Source organism: Haliotis rufescens, unplaced genomic scaffold (assembly GCF_023055435.1).
Source record: "Haliotis rufescens isolate VD_foot unplaced genomic scaffold, xgHalRufe1.0.p SCAF_2, whole genome shotgun sequence".
NCBI classification, from domain to species: domain Eukaryota; kingdom Metazoa; phylum Mollusca; class Gastropoda; order Lepetellida; family Haliotidae; genus Haliotis; species Haliotis rufescens.
In genome coordinates this window covers 41,406,527-41,423,142 of record NW_025963890.1, presented here as the reverse complement: position 1 = coordinate 41,423,142, position 16,616 = coordinate 41,406,527, and the positions used below count along the sequence as shown (strand labels likewise).

Below are 16,616 nucleotides of genomic sequence, written 5' to 3'. Positions count from 1 at the left end.
CTAGTCTGTCCCCTCCCCCCATCCACCTTTTTTTAAGAACCAAATGTAGTGTTTTGTAGGCAGTAAACTTATCAGAGAGAGGATTGATATCCTGAATATTGCTGAATTCAGCGTAAAAATAAAACTCACTCACTCTTAGGGACATATTTGATGAAGAGATTTGCCTAAATGTGTAACGTTGAATAAATTGACCCTGGGTTTAGAGCCTCATTCTGACAAGCGGCGCTGTTTTCTGGTATAACACGAACGGAAATTATGAGTGACAAATCCCTGGTGGTGAAGGGAGGAAGGGGACGCAAAAGTTGACCAAACACACATGGAAAGATACGTTGTATGTATCTTGATATTTTCAGGTAGGTTGGGCAGAGAAAATAACCACAATTTTAACTGACACTTGTTCACATTCTTGTATCGAAATGGAGAAAATTTATGACGTTTGCCAGTGAAGTTGTGTTTATTGAAGATCGATCACGAGTGGGCAAGGGGAGCTTGATAAATTCTACCCTTATAATGGTTAAAAGATGTGATGTATATCCGTGTTACTACCAGTGTCTAGTTGATCCATATACATGTAGTTGTATATGTATGTATATGATCTCGTGTTGCTGCGTACATTGGGAGCATCTTCCTTTCAATGAGGGTCTGTACCAGTGGACCAAAGTGATGAAGAGAGTGATACCATAACATGGTTTAGAAAATATTGGTGTTTTTGTTTTAAAGAAATTCATCAGATCAGATACATAATCAATAGATTCTATGTGTTAAGCATTAGAAATATAATATATAATCCCGTATTCGACGTAATAATCACCCACGGCAATATTTGCTAATATATTGGCTAGTGAACAATCCCAATTAGCACTCCTTCTGATTGATCAATGTACACAAGACTTATTTATTTGTGTATAATACGCACTCGTGTGTTATATGCATTCTTAATTATGGGCAATTAAATTATGGAAAAATGTATCTCTTGCAAATAAACATTTCAGGCTGTCAGCATAAACCACAAAATTTATCTTTCAACTCTCTTTTTTCCACCAAAATAATATTCTAATAACAGCCCCCTATTTTTAATTTTGAGAGCACCCTGGGCGCTTATTACGTCGAATACGGTATATGTTTTAATTTTGTCATAATAACTGTCTTCTTTAATATGCATAGTAACACCAGTGACAGTTATTAATATCAAATAGGGATTTCTAACTGTACATCAAAATTAACTTGGATAGCAGATGGACAAAGTCTTGAAGCCTGAATATTAACTGGGTAACATGGCCTATTTAGTTTATTGCCAGTGATCAAGTAGATACCCAGTATCTTTATTGCCTCCTGTCACTTAAGAAAATTATTGCCAGGTGCAGCGTGTAGGATTGTCTCAAATGTTTTTCCAGAAGCCTCAATTTTAAGAACTTGATTTAAAGGGGCACTAAACTCTGGTTTCTATCTGGCTGTCTAACACTGCCCGATTTGCTCGCCAACACAACTAACTGTGACAAGAGTTTGGTATATCTTCTGTAAGAAGAGAGTAAATATACTTTTGAGACAGTATCTATTACGCATTTCAGAGCAATTATTGGTTACCTGTAATCTATCTATACTTTGATATCACAAAGGGTGCATGTTAATTAATTTCTTCAACCTAAACAAACAGACAGAAAGGATGGCGACGCTCATCGGATGTTGTTATTTGGAAATACCCTGATGGTTATAGTATGATAAATAAATGTATCCTCGCAGTGAAAGCATTTTTGAATTTTTGAATTTTGTGATATTCGATGATTGAGATTGTTTTGGATCCTATCTCTGTGTTTCATACTTGATATTTAATACTTGTCATGTCAATAAACCTATAATATTAAAGGAGCGGTCGGGTAGCCTAGTGGTTAAAGCGTTTGCTCGTCACACCAAAGACCCGGGTTCAATTCCCGACATGGGTACAATGTGTGAAGTTCATTTTTAGTGTCACCTGCCGTGATGTTGCTGGAATATTACGAAAAGCGGCCTAAAATCAAACTCACTCACTGTAATATTAAACATAAACATTTGATTTGTTTGAAGCCGTGAATGAAACCCCATTTTGCCATTGCACATGGTTATTGTATACTGTTGACTATCGGATGTAAACTGAACGAGAAGATCAATTACCCCCGCCCATTTAAATATGTGCATAAATCAAACAATGTATATGTACCTCATTAAACCAAAAAAAGTTTGGGATACAGCTGACATTATGACAGATGAGGTGAGGTGAAATGGGGTTTAATGTCGCGTCCAAGATTATTGCACTTATATAGCGACGTGCATGTACGTGTGTGTGTTTGTATGGCTGCTTGTACTAGTCCGGACTGATGCCGATTTATAGTGCTAGCTCACTGAGATACCATGCCGCAGTTTAACATGAATACCCCACTCAGACACAGTATACTGACCAGTCCTTGTTTTAGCCCCTTAATGCCGAGCGCCAGACAGGGTAACAACAAGTACCATCTTTTAACGTCTTTTGGTATGATGCGGCCGGGGATCGAACCCCGGACCTTCCGCTCTCCGGGCGGATGCTCTACCACTAGACCACGGAGGCGGTCTATGACAGATGACTGAACCGCAAAATAAAACCCTCATTTAAACCCATATTCAATTTGTTAACGCAAAATCTTAAAAAACACCTCAATAACAAAACCCATCAGTTCAGTACATGCATTATACCAATTATTCCTGAATAGCACAAGGCTCCAGTTCACTGTACGCCTTATGCGTATACCATGTTGCATGAATAAATATTGACTGGTGTACGAGTTATGCTCTGGAAACGAAACATGACGGACGGACCATATTCTTCTTCCCCTGCAAAACATTTGGGTGAGGCATAATAAAATCAACTTGTTAAGTAAATGCCTATGTACATTGATGTGAGTTAGTGAGTATGATTTTACGCCGCTTTTAGCAGTATTCCAGCAATATCACGGCGGGAACACCAGAAAAATTGGCTTCACACATTGAACCCATGTCGGGAATCAAACCCTGGTCTTTGGCGTGACGAGCGAATGCTTTAACCACTAGGCTACCTGACCGCCTACATTTATGTACTTTATGTTTATAGCAAATACTTTAACTCATTATATTTGCAACAATAACTCAGTCCATATACTTAAAACAGCAACAGCCCTTATTGTTCAGGCAACTAAATTGCATATCATAGGGTTAGAATAGAAATTAACACTATCCCGCTATCCTGGGTCAAGTACAAATTCCTTTGGGCTAGTACAAATTTCAAAATTTCCCCATTGTTTTAACATTATCAGGTCTAGTGAAGCTTTTGAGTTTAGTTCTAACCTTGAATTATACCACAATGACTACTCCCTTGTCATCCTTGTTTCAAGGTATAAACCGCCACCTGTGTATTTGTCATCATTCACTTGATACTCAGTTAATGAATTTATTACAGATATAATAAGTGGTAGCACCTGACAAAGGTTCCCATGTGGCATTTCTTGTGTCAGGGGTAATTATATACCATTGATCTTCATCAAATGTTTTTAAAACAATATCGTACCTCCAACTTCTGCTTCTTTCTTTCATCCAGGTTAATCTTTCTCGTAGAAAAGACGAGCTTATTGCAAGAGCAAATCCCTGCATACAACGTTGCCTTCTCCTTTTCCGAGCACTACATCCAAACCTCTCCATTGTCTTGACTCAAATGAGTTAAATTATTGATATTATCAGGGAGTCTATATGATATGAGAATGATCTACCCCCAAGTATACAAGTGCATACAAACACAACCCCATTTTACCCTTTGCCCACGTGGGTATATTTACCCTGGGGGCAAAGAGTGTGCATATTGACCTTTTTCACACTTTCGCCATCTTGGATCGAAAACGAGGCTTGGAGAGCATAGCTCCATGCAGTGTGAGTCGCATCAGCTGATAGGGAACATGTGCAGACAGCATGTTGTGCATTTCACTGATGGACATTTCAAGAAGAAAAAAATGGTATCCTCTGTATCTAATACAGAAGATATTTCACATTTAATCCTGAGGTCCAACTAAAATATGCCTGTAATACACTGGAATTAGCATTTTGCTGTCAGGATCCCGGAAGTGAATCAAAAGGTGCATTTCGAGATACGTATTTCAGAAATAGATTGTTTTATCATAACCTCGTCGGCATATTGGTTCATTGTGACAGTACATTCAATGGCAGAAGTTTTGTATCGTAAATGAACCGCATAACATGAAACACGTCAGTGTACTTTTGCAAATTTGCTCAGTCAATGCGTGGTTTGGCAACTCGAGATCGTCGATCATGTTTATTTCACGTTTCATAGTGGTGTTTGCTGCACAACGCACTCGTTTTGCCATGAATCCAGTTGACAAAAAACACTTTTTCTGCTATGATTTTCATCTAAACATATTACGATGTAAATGAAATTAGTTCACAAAATAACTCGTGTGTCAAAATAAATATTCAGAAGGGGCGATAACTCTATTCAGTGTGTACAATGACAGATGATACTTTTTCTTCAAACATCATTTATTTAACCGATTATTACCGATTGAGATTGCACCGTGCACGACAAAAGTAATAATGTGTGAACTGTTTAAATAAGTTAAAAGGAAACTTAAAATTGATAAATATAAATAATGGATGAAATTGAAGAAATATAAGAATTGATACAAACACCAACTTCTTGAACACCCTGACCTAATCCTGTATGATGATAGGTAATTGTATATCAAAAGGAAGCTACTAATAAATTTATCCTGAATAGTTTGAAAATGTCTTGATCAGATATGAGTACAGATAAAATAACAAAAGATGAAAAGGAATCAACTTCAATCTGGATTTCTCATATTTAATAAAGAAAAACAAACCGAAATTTTCATGTCTTTATTTCTCACAATATAAGTTTTCAAAACTTAACATGGACCGGGTGTCTTTGTCAGTCAACAGCACCTCATTAAATTCCAGGAGAAAATAATTTTCTCGCTTGTAAACAAATGGTACAATGTACTTTTGTAGTGTCTGATAAATATTGGCCATTTTGTTTTGTGAGTGAATAAGGCTTTTCACTTCCTCGTCCTATTTAAGTGAAATGTGACAGGAAGCACATTTGTTGATTATATGAATATGGCTTTTCACTTCATCGTCCTTTGACAGGACGCACATTGTAACCAGTGTGTTATTGTCAGCAGAAAGCTCCTCCAGACATCCATCACCGGATACTAGTACTTCATTGTGTTGACTCGCTGGACTCTAAGCCTGAAATGAATAATCAATAATATTGTAATAATATTTCTACTTCCATAATTATTTTTATAAACAATGAATATTCACCCTCTCTCAAAATATTGCTTATGTAGAAAACAACATTCTTCTGAAATAGAGAAATTTAAGGAAAATTAATCACAGTGTGTAACATTACATGCTACTTAAGAACAATTTTGAAGGCATCAATTCATCTGATATGTCTAAAACTCAAACACTATATTCGGTGTAAACAGTAAACACAACAGATGCATCAATTTAATGACAGTGTACTACAGCTCTTTATATCAATGTCACACAGAAATTCACTCTTGTTTTAATGAAACACGTTTTGATATTTGTATTACCGGTATGTATTTAACCATGAAATACTTTGTTTAGTCTGACCATGCTGAAAACATACTTTCACTAGAATGAAATAAAAAAGATTTTTATTAAAACCACGTGAAATATCACGTTTTGTCACACCTACAGTCGGTCTGCCTCATTGACACTATGGTTTTCACTAAGGTCATGAAGATCACAAAGAAAATATAAGACTTGAATCTTTTTTGTCAAATGAAATGTTTATCTCTTCTTGTGGTTTACTAAAGTTGATATCTTGACTTGAAAAAATTAACTTTGTCAGATCACAAGATGAGATAAATTCATGCTATCATCGTTATTTGACAAGGAAAACAAATTTCTTCTATGTATTTATAAAAAAAAATATTTCTCGTTTTGATTGAATTATACAAATTATCAAAATGATCACACCACTTGACTTGATTGAAATAAACTAAGGTTCTAAAGATTGTTAACAATAGTAAACTATTACATCATAACAATATAATTATTGCAAAATGACACAGTAAGCACAACTATAATAATCTTAATAATCAATAATACATGGCAATTGCTTGCACAAAAAGAAATTATTTGGTTTTAAAGTTTCAAAACATGTTTGTGGACATAAAACCAGATGAGTTTCACAATTAAACAAAGGGAATAAATGAGTTATGATTGCAATACGCATTGGAATTAAAAATAATTCTGTTTATACTTTAAGTTTATAGTAATGTCAATATCAATTTATGCATTTGAAATATTTGAATACAGACTGTTAAAGAGTTATCTGTTTCTGTAAATTATATAAAGATCACATGTAGATTGAACATTTACTGGCCATTAATTAGTTGGGGTTTTGTTCATTTCATGACATGAATAATTTGGTATAGTAAAGTAAATATTATTTTGGTAGAAATATTGTTTACAAAATTGCAGATCAAACTGAACTTTACTTCAAATATTTACACACCCTTTATGAAATAATTCAGTTGAAATATTACACCTCATGCTATCTAATCTGTCAACATTGACAATCAAAATAACAACTGTTCACAATCACAACAGCACAAGTAGATCTAGAGGTCTAATATTTTATTGGAATGCATTTGAGTCCATTACAATGTACATCAAATACGCAACTGATGCAAAATTCTTATTTGTTACGATTGTAAATTCTCAGTAGATTACAATTTGATACATAATCAATTTATACATATCAATTTAGTTAGTTTCTGACATAGATCTATATCTAGATATGATCAAAAGGTCAATATTTCGACTTCAAATACAATCCGCAAAGTTATTTAACTAACAATAAATAGTTTGGCTTAATGGTGTGTAAACAATGAATTATTCTTTACAAGATCTCAGTAGCATTTGTATTAAGTCTGTTCAGCTCTTACGATAAATGTACAGGGATGGTTAAATTGTCACAGTTTGTCCCGATTGCGTGTCTTGTTGACATCTCCATGTGTTTCATGTGCTATCCGGCCTTCACCTTCTGCTCTCCAAGCCTCACTTTCAAACCGGAAGTAGTGAAGTGTGAAAAAGGTCAATAAACAGGGCTTAAGATCGGCTTATAAATCCAGGTCTGAAGTGGGGTGAAATGTATGTTATGTAACATGCACATGACAGCGCAACAAGAGAGGAATGATCAGTTGAGTTGTCCCGAGCTCAAGGTTTTAGATTTTCAACCAAAACCTTGAGGGGTGTTTATCAAACTTATGAACCGTCTAAATGCAAGAAATACCAGAAGAATTAAGAAAACATTGATATACCTTATAGGGAAACACTACAGTGTGTTGCGGTTTAAAAGCAATTCGATCTAAGTGTGCGAGAGAAAAACATAGTGCAGCATGGACCAACTGGAGTCATGACATGTAAAACTGAACAAGTTTGTATCACCTGCCTCGGTGGCTTAGTGGGAAAACAGTAGGTGACAAAACTTAACGCGATATGTGAGGTTAAGATTTCATTCACGTCATAGCATTTTCATGAAAATTTTTTTGTGACTTTTAACCAATCAAAAATTAATATTGTGTTCCTGTCAAGAGGCCAGTTTGTAAAACCTAGGTATTACAATTGAAATGTAAAACCTCAAAGCAGGTTTAGAAGTGACCCATTTCAAAACCTAGTTTTGGAATGAGCTGGCTACTTGGTTTACCTGAGGTTGTCACGAACGTATTGCAACATAGGGCAACGCGGTGATAGGTTTATAACTGGAATAGCTAGAGCTCTTCCCCCATACACTTGTGACATGCAGTCATGAATTTCTAGGGGAGTACTTTTCTCTAAAAAGGGGCGGTCGGGTAGCCTAGTGGTTAGAGCATTCGCTCGTCACGCCTAAGACCCGGGTTCGATTCCCGACATACAATGTGTGAAGCCCATTTCTGGTGATCCCCGCCGTGATATTGCTGGAATATTGCTAAAAGCGGCGTAAAACCATACTCACTCACTCACTCACTTTTCTCTAAAGTCAAAAACTTGATCACAGCTCGGTTCTCGTTCTTTTTTATTTCTGTGTCCATTTGGACCCTATCACATTCAACTGGCTGCCACTAATATACAAACGGCCCCAACAGACAAAATACACTTGCAATGAACTACTCAAACAATGTACTACATTGACTAGTTCACTTTATGGCCCATATTTGAAAGTTAGTCAAGTTTAGAACTTTATTACCAGCCCTCGTACTTGCATTTTGATTTCATTCATATGCTGTAGCATTGAAGAGAATCATTCTTGTTCCTCTATGTTATTGTTGGGAAGTTCTTCCATGTGGGACAGACAACACTAAATCATTGTTTACAAAAGCCTTTTTGTTTGTAGGCGTGTATATATGTTACAGTCAGTTTGTAAAATGTTATTCACTCAGGCAATTTCTAAAATGTCTAAATATTTCAGTCATGTTACAATCTGACTGAAAAATCTGTCCATTTATTTAACAGATTGACTAAAAAGTATAAGGAAGTTCAAAAGGGCTTAAAAACACCACAATAGATTATGCTTGGATTAGAAGGATAAAAATATAGACATGTACTTTGACTGTTGTTTCCTTTTAATCCTATCATTTTCAGTAACTGGGTGATGAATTAAACATTAATTATTTCCAAGACAAGACTGTATTTAATTTTGTTGATCAATGTGACGATATACCCTTATACTATCAATAAAAGCAACAAATGTTCTTACGGTTGGCGCAGCACAGGTCATGAATTAGTCAAGATTTCTGAGATAAAATCTGGGCATCCATGGAGAAAAAACAACAAAGGCAACAACCAGTCCCTGGTCAATTGTCAGAGATCAGTGCCCCTTTAACATGCACCAGGTGCATGTCGACATGAAAACCTAGTCAATTTATCAGTTTGAAATATGCACATAATCTTGAAGTACCCACAGTTTGAAGATGTCAAGCCCCTAAAAGCATGACAAATTACACAGAACACAGGGATTGTTGATGCAATATGGTAAATAATGCTTATAGGTATCGAATGTGTTCACCTGTGTGGCCAAATTTGAAGAATTTTGACATGCACTTGGCGCTTGTAAACATGAATTTTAGGTCACATTTTCAGTGATAAGTTTCTCTGGTGCATGATTTTTATAGTTAAATCGAGCCCTAATGTCAATATGACTTCTGTAAAATTTGGATTTGACAAATTGCAAGGGATTATACCATGTGGCCTTTTCTATCTGGTGTTTGGCCAGTTTATCGACACTATCAATTCTCCATATTGTATTAAATTTCTAACCATCAGAGTTGACTCATTTCAGATTAAAAGACATTTAATGTTTAAAGTCTTTTTATTTACAGAATGGCCAATCTCATTAAAATCAGATCTTCTTGCTGCTGCTAAACAAAGATCTGAGGACATCCCATTATGGGTCACGTCAGATCGACCTTTCGCAAACTCTGACCGACCAATGGAATTACTGACAAGAAGTCAACATTAGCCAATCAGGAGGCAGCTTTCTCGTGCTTTACGGCACTAATTTTAAATTGGTGACTACACTTCGAAACATATTTTGACAAATTCTCGCTTAAAAATTTGAAACCTGAACAAAAGAACATGGCTAATATATGGTCTAGATTGTATAGATTCAGTCGTTAAGCCCGTAACTTTCATTCGGAATACCCCGTTTTAACGTTTTCGAGGCTGCATGATTAGAAATCACATTCCGACTGTCACTTTCATGATCTGGTAAGCGACGCTCTGATTGGTCGGATGAAAGGTCGTTCTGACATGACCCCTAATGGGATGTCCTCAGATCTTTGTTTACAGTGGCGAGAACTAAGATATGATTTTAATGAGATTGCAGAATGGCAGATTTCATGTAGCTAGGGTTTTGTATCTGTCTGTGTTTCAGTGGGTGCGTATGGGGTGGAGTGGCAACAAGCTCTCAATGTCTACAGCTATGCCTCCTTCCACTCAGTGACTCCCGTCAAGTACCGCGTCCCGGAGGGAACCAGTCTAGTCACATGGAACTTCAGAGCCAGTAAAGATCCCGAAGATTGTGATGATGACCAAGTTGATGTGTGAGTTCACTGAGTTTGTTTGTTTGTTTTTTGCTGAACGCGACACTCAGCAAATATCCAGCTATATGACGACGGTCTGTATATAATCGAGTCGGCACCTGACAATCCACTGATTAACATCATGAGCATCGATCCGCGCAATTGGGATACAGTGACATGTGTCAACCAAGTCAGCGAGCCTGACACCCAATCCCATTTGTGGGCTCTTACGACAAGCACAGTCACCTTTTACAGCAAGTTTAGGTAGCTGAAGTTCTATTCTAGCCCGGATCTTCATGGGTCGAGGGGGCACGGGTGGCCCAGTCGTCTAAGGCGCCGCGATTTGCTGTGCAGAGTTGCGTCCCTTGGGCACGCCAGAAACCTATGATTGTGGGTTCGAATCCCGGTTCGCCCTGATTAAGTTTCTAGGTTTGTCAGCACCATACCCTTGCTCGTCTGCATCACTTCGGGCTTTCCTCCCACATTAAGCTGACACGCCGCGATATAACTGGAATACTGTTAAAAGCGGCGTTTAACCCAACTCACTCACTCTTGGGTCGAAATAACATGGTGTAAGATATACATACGTAGAGCAGACGTTATCAAATATTTTAAACATTTTCTGACAGGAATTTTTCAAAGTACCATTTAACTTACAAATCAACTTAAGAATTTTAAACTTGAAATTCTAAAGTAATGTTTAATGAATGCCTGAACTGAATCTCCATACCTGTAAACTTCAATGTAGATCTGCAATCCATGACTACCAGGTACCTCCAGTATGGCAGCCTGCCGGTCATCAGCCCGAAGAACGAGACGTTCCCTGATCACTTCTACCTCCAACGTTCGCATCAACATCATCTGCAGCTGGTGCCTAACAACATCAGCGTCCCCGTGTCCGTGTCATGGCCTACTCCGGGTTACTGGTATGCCGTCGCCTTCAGACCGTGGCAAGATACTCGCATCCAGCAGAAGGTTGGTCTTGTATTACCAGAAAAGGATACACTGTAAATCTTGAAATTAATGCGAGCGTGAATTAAATGCAAAAAATGCGAGTGGTCTTTGTTCGCATTAATGAAACTTCGCGTTTATGTCTCCAAAATGACTATCAACAATAAGACGGCCTGCACACTTTGGATCGCGGAAATACCAACTTGAATATGTACACAAACACAGTTTATTGAGCTGCAGTTGTAACAAGTATATACCAATGTCATGCAAAGAATAGGAATTACGCAATAGGCATCCGGTGAGTTATCACTGCTGGGGTCAAGAGTTCTACCCACTCGTGTCAAACTAGGCATCATTGACCACTCCAATCAGTGAACTGTTGTTGGTTCAATTATTTTATTGCCTTTGAACTTCCATAATGCCAGTCAACAGAATAAACAAAAAAAACTGTGTGTTGTTTTCAGGAAAATACTGTTTGTTGTTATTGCGGAAATACTTTACGCAGTGCTAATAAGTGGTGCAATTTGCTGTTTGATTGGATTTAGGAAGGACATGTATCATTCCGCTGGGATGGGGGGGGGGAGTCGCATTGATTTTCAGTCCCATTTTTGGCTAGGGGTCAGCAGTCGTATTAATTTGGAGACGCATTAATTTCAAGATTTACTGTATTTAACCTAGAAAGTCAGTTGAGCAACAAAAGTACAGAAACTCAGTTTTTGAAATTAACATGGTAGCTTTGTTTGACTTGTGACGTGTAGTTTGCACTGTGATGTATTAGTCAGGAATAATACTAGCCCTGATGAATGTGAAGTGTAAACTGACCTTTGCTTGAAAAGTGAAGTATTACTCATAAATACTATTATTACATAATAGATGACCAGTGTGCCCTGAAATTGTTGCCACTCTAATGGTAAAGGCATGTTATGAACACATCATCAAATTAACAAAGGACAATGCTGAAGACCAGTTTGAAATTTGTTGTAATGAACACTTAGTTTTGTCACCAAGTCAAGGGGCCATTGGGTAGTCTAACGGTTAAAGCGTTCACTCGTCAAGATGAAGATCCGGGTTCGATTCCCCACATGGGTACAATGTGTGAAGCCCATTTCTGGTGTCCCCCCACTGTGATATTGCTGGAATATTGCTAAAAGTGGCGTAAAACCATATTCACTCACTTACGAGTCAAGCAATAATCAGTTTGCAGGTATGGGTATGATAGTGACTGGTGATGATGATGATAATGATGATGATGATGATTTATTGAGCGTAGCTTATTGCAAGTTTTTTAGAGGGTAAGAATGATAAAGGTGATATAGTAGTTGGTGACAAGAGCTAAGAGTATACCATGTAGAGCCAAGAATGAAGCCATGAAGATTGGCATCTTCATGAGGCAAGAGCATCCATTAGCCTTTTTATCAAAGTCTTGTTCTCACCCTTGCCACATCAAGCCCACTTTCCTGTGCTAAACATGATTGGACTATCGCACAATCAGAGAACATTTCACAAAATCAACATCCAAGACTGGTACACCATTGCCTGAAAGTGATTTACCGCTAGAATATGTCTTTTTCATCTTTTAAACCCCCCAACGAGTGGCTCTGTTATTTGTGTCAAGGATGAAATCGCAAATGTTTTTGTTATCTTATCGACTAGGTCATCATCTATGGTAGTCACCATCTTTTGTGAAACTGTATGAGATTGGATATCGCACTCTTATTACAAGGGGCATAACTTGTGATCTTCACGAGGTGACGCCAGGGTCGAGCCAAGATAATTGGCTTTGATGTGGCAAGGGTAGAAACTAGGCTTTGATATAGGCTAGTGGACACGCTTGCCTCGGGATGATGATGATGATGATGATGATGATGATGATGATCTGTGTGATTCCAGGGTCTCACCAGAAGCTGTGAGTATAAAATCTCTTCCTCTCTGTTCACCGACATCCATCCAGACATAGACACTGTTGCCATGGGAACAGACAACACCATGGTTGTTTCCGACTCAGGCCGAACTTTCAGGTAACATTTGCTGTCAGTCTGTCATCCGTCCTGTGCCAGGTTAAAATACTCCACTTGTGTTATATAGTTAATGGTCTTAATAGTTAATATGTGTTGCAAAGTATTGCAACATTACATAGTAAATAGACCCGTGAAGATTCCGGGGTAGAATAGGTCTTCGGCAACCCATACTTGCCATAAAAGGCAACTATGCTTGTCGTAAAAGGCGACTAACTGGATCGGGTGGTCAGGCTCGCTGACTTGGTTGATACATGTCATCTATCCCAATTGCGTGGATCGATCTCATAATGTTAATCACTGGATTGTCTGGTCCCGACACGATTATTTACAGACCGCCGTCATATAGCTGGAATATTGCTGAGTGCGGCGTTAAACAACAAACCAACCAACCAACATAGTGAATATGTGTAACGAAATCGACAATACTTGCGATTATGCATAGCTTGTATTTGTAACAATTTCTTGCAATGATGTGATGCAAATACCTGCGATAATACAAAGCAGATATATGTAGGAAACACTTCATGTATGTTACAGATTCTATGTCGGGGAGATACATCTTCCCAAGGCAAGGGAGTTAACTGAGTATAAAAGTTCAATTTCCACCCTTGCTAAACTACGCTGGTATTATGGAGTTATATTTTAGCTGGACTAACGAGTCTATGCATAGTCCAATCAAAATCTCGCAATGAAATCGAATCCTGTTTGTAAACTGACGTGCAGATTATATTTTCCAAATCTTTTCATGTTTTTAATGCTCATGTGATTTGATAGATTTCACGAAGTAAGGCCCGTTTTATTACAATATAAAGCTTGATTATCTATCGGATCGCCTTCACTGGGTGCCGCCATTTTGTTTGAAACAAATGCAAGTGATACGAGAGGTGGAGTCTGATTGGTCAATAGGATGGACATAGAAGGGACATAATTGTAATAGCCACTGGTGGCGCTATGATTTAACCCATAAATTCTGGCCTAGTTCAGCATGGGTGGACTTTCATAGTCAGTTATAAAAACCTGGATATTACATTTAAAGACAATCGGTGCATGAATAATAAATCTGTCTATTTAGCTATCACTGTATTTCATCAACAACCAGACCTGTTCGTCATGGGTGGAACGAGCATTCATTGAAACAGCCATCTGCATAATGCTACCCCTGCGTCACAGGGCCATATGACACAGTTGAACCAATCAACTCAACTCGAAAGGTTGCACGGGAATCATGCACGTTGAGACGCCCAACGCTAACACCGTATTCGTGCGTGCGTGATTCCTGTGCAACCTTTCCAATTGCACCGATTGTCTCTAAATGTAATATCCAGTTATGTATGACTGTTTAATAATCTCATACCAACTTTGACTGGAGTAGGTCCGATAGTTTTTCAGATATTGTAGTAAACGTTGGTACCTCCTAATCTGGGGGTCTCCAGATGTAACCACACAGATTGTTGGTGAGTCGTTACAGTCTGGTGTCTTGTATGTTACAGGTTCTATGTAGGGGAGACAGTGTTACAGTACAGTCTGGGAGTCTCTGGGTGTAACCACACAGACTGCGGCCTACATGTCACTATCTATGAAGCTAACAACATCTCTGCCAACAGCTCCCTCTGTACTGCCCCGCCATGCATGTACACAGTTATCTCCCCCTGGCTAGGGGCGTGGCATCATGTGCAGCTATTTACATCTGACCAGGTCGCTGAGGTGACTTTCAATATTTCAAGCATTGGTATGTTTCATTTCATTTCAAGTTTTCATTTCATATAAAAAGGGTTACAAATGTTTAACAGAAGAATAAATTTAGTAAACATTGACAAGTTGGCTGATCGAATTATTCATGAATTTTTCAACTTAAAGCCCACTGATAAATGAGGATCAGGTGATAGCGACAGTGTGTCATAGTACCCATTAGTGCTCATGCTATCAACCACTGGTTTGTACTTGATATTTTACACTGCTCGGGGATATGAATGGGTTAGTGATGAATTCAGCATAAAATATCCTGCTCCAAAGAAGTTAAAGAATGCCTGTTTTTTTTTCATATGACTGTTGTTAATCTGTCCTGGTTTTAACTATAGTCGTATGCAGTGTTAGAAACTGGCACTAGTCCTATAGTCCTTGCCAAGCTGCCCTATAGTTAAGGTATAATAAGGACAAGTAAAATTTGCCATTTTTTAAAGATTTTTCTGTTATCATTATAAGGACTAGTAGACTAAACGGGTTAGTTTCTATCGCTGGTAGGACCGCCTCCGTGGGCTAGTGGTAGAGCATCCGCCCGGAGAGTGGAATGTCCGGGGTTCGATCCCAGACCGCGTCATACCAAAAGACGTTTAAAGATGGTACTTGTTGTTACCCTGTCTTGCGCTCGGCATTAAGGGGCTAAAACAAGGACTGGTCGGCTCGGAGTCAGTATACTGTGTCTGAGTGGGGTATTCTTGTTAAACTGCTATACTATACTATAAACTGGTATCAGTCTGGACTAGTACAAGCAGCCACACAAACACATACACGTGCATGCACGTCGCTATATAAGTGCAATAATCTTGGACTCGACGTTTAACCCCATTACACCTCACCTCACCTATCGCTGGTAGAATAAAATTGGGTGTTCTTCAACTTCATTTGAGTAGTGTAATTGTCATAATTGTCACCTGGATATCTTGTGTCATTTGTTGAACAATACTTTTGGTACCTTCCACTTTGAGTAAAAGTCCATTAATTTCTTGATTATTGATGTTGTGACAGACTGTGATCTGGAGGAGGACGTCATGGATGGCAACACAACTGACTTGCCGTCAGCCTCCTCATGTAACCTGTACCCCAAACTAGATCGGTTCCAGTACTCCGATCGAGACTTCCGAGTCGACTATGTGTATCTTGTTAATGACAGCAAGCCATCCGACATATCACTGACCCTGATGGATAATAGATCAACAGTCATTCCATTTGAGCTCAAGGACATTGTGGATATTGGTGGGACTCTTGTCTGGACGGTTGCCATGGAAGAGGGTGATGAGGTAGGTGATGTTCTCACCTGTATTAAGACTTTTATGAGCTTGTCTTTATTCTTGTGTTAGATGTGAGATGTAGACGGTAAGTCTTGTCTGGATGGTTGCCATGGAAGATGGTGATGAGGTAGTTGGTGTTCTCCCCTGTATTAAGACTTTTATAAGCTTGTCTCCATCCTTGTGTTAGATGTGAGATGTAGATGGGAGTCTTGTCTGGATGGTTGCCATGGAAGATGGTGATGAGGTAGTTGGTGTTCTCCCCTGTATTAAGACTTTTATAAGCTTGTCTTTATTCTTGTGTTAGATGTGAGATGTAGACGGTAAGTCTTGTCTGGAGGGTTGCCATGGAAGATGGTGATGAGGTAGGTGATGTTCTCCCCTGTATTAAGACTTTTATAAGCTTGTCTCCATCGTTGTGTTAGATGGGAGATGTAGATGGGAGTCTTGTCTGGACGGTTGCCATGGAAGATGGTGATGAGGTAGTTGGTGTTCTCCCCTGTATTAAGACTTTTATAAGCTTGTCTCCA

General features: G+C 38.4%; 1 protein-coding gene and 1 long non-coding RNA gene across 3 annotated transcripts in view; one reads left to right on the top strand and one right to left on the bottom strand.

Annotated features, from left to right (window-relative positions):
* Positions 1 to 233: 233 nt before the first annotated feature.
* The window catches only part of LOC124118729 (transmembrane protein 8B-like), a 30,073-nt gene continuing 13,690 nt past the window's right edge, over positions 234 to 16,616 (top strand). For both annotated transcript variants that reach the window (XM_048399990.1, XM_048399989.1), the window contains exons 1-6: positions 234 to 353; positions 9,965 to 10,133; positions 10,883 to 11,087; positions 12,954 to 13,081; positions 14,572 to 14,810; positions 15,827 to 16,098. In XM_048399990.1, coding sequence (XP_048255947.1) covers positions 317 to 353; positions 9,965 to 10,133; positions 10,883 to 11,087; positions 12,954 to 13,081; positions 14,572 to 14,810; positions 15,827 to 16,098 — 1,050 coding nt within the window. In that variant the 5' untranslated portion in view covers positions 234 to 316. The remainder of the gene's footprint in view (positions 354 to 9,964; positions 10,134 to 10,882; positions 11,088 to 12,953; positions 13,082 to 14,571; positions 14,811 to 15,826; positions 16,099 to 16,616) is intronic.
* Positions 5,021 to 7,056, bottom strand: LOC125382074. The gene is made up of 2 exons (XR_007222261.1): positions 6,999 to 7,056; positions 5,021 to 5,262 (listed from the first exon to the last, which is right to left on the bottom strand). It is a non-coding gene; the product is annotated as an uncharacterized LOC125382074 (long non-coding RNA).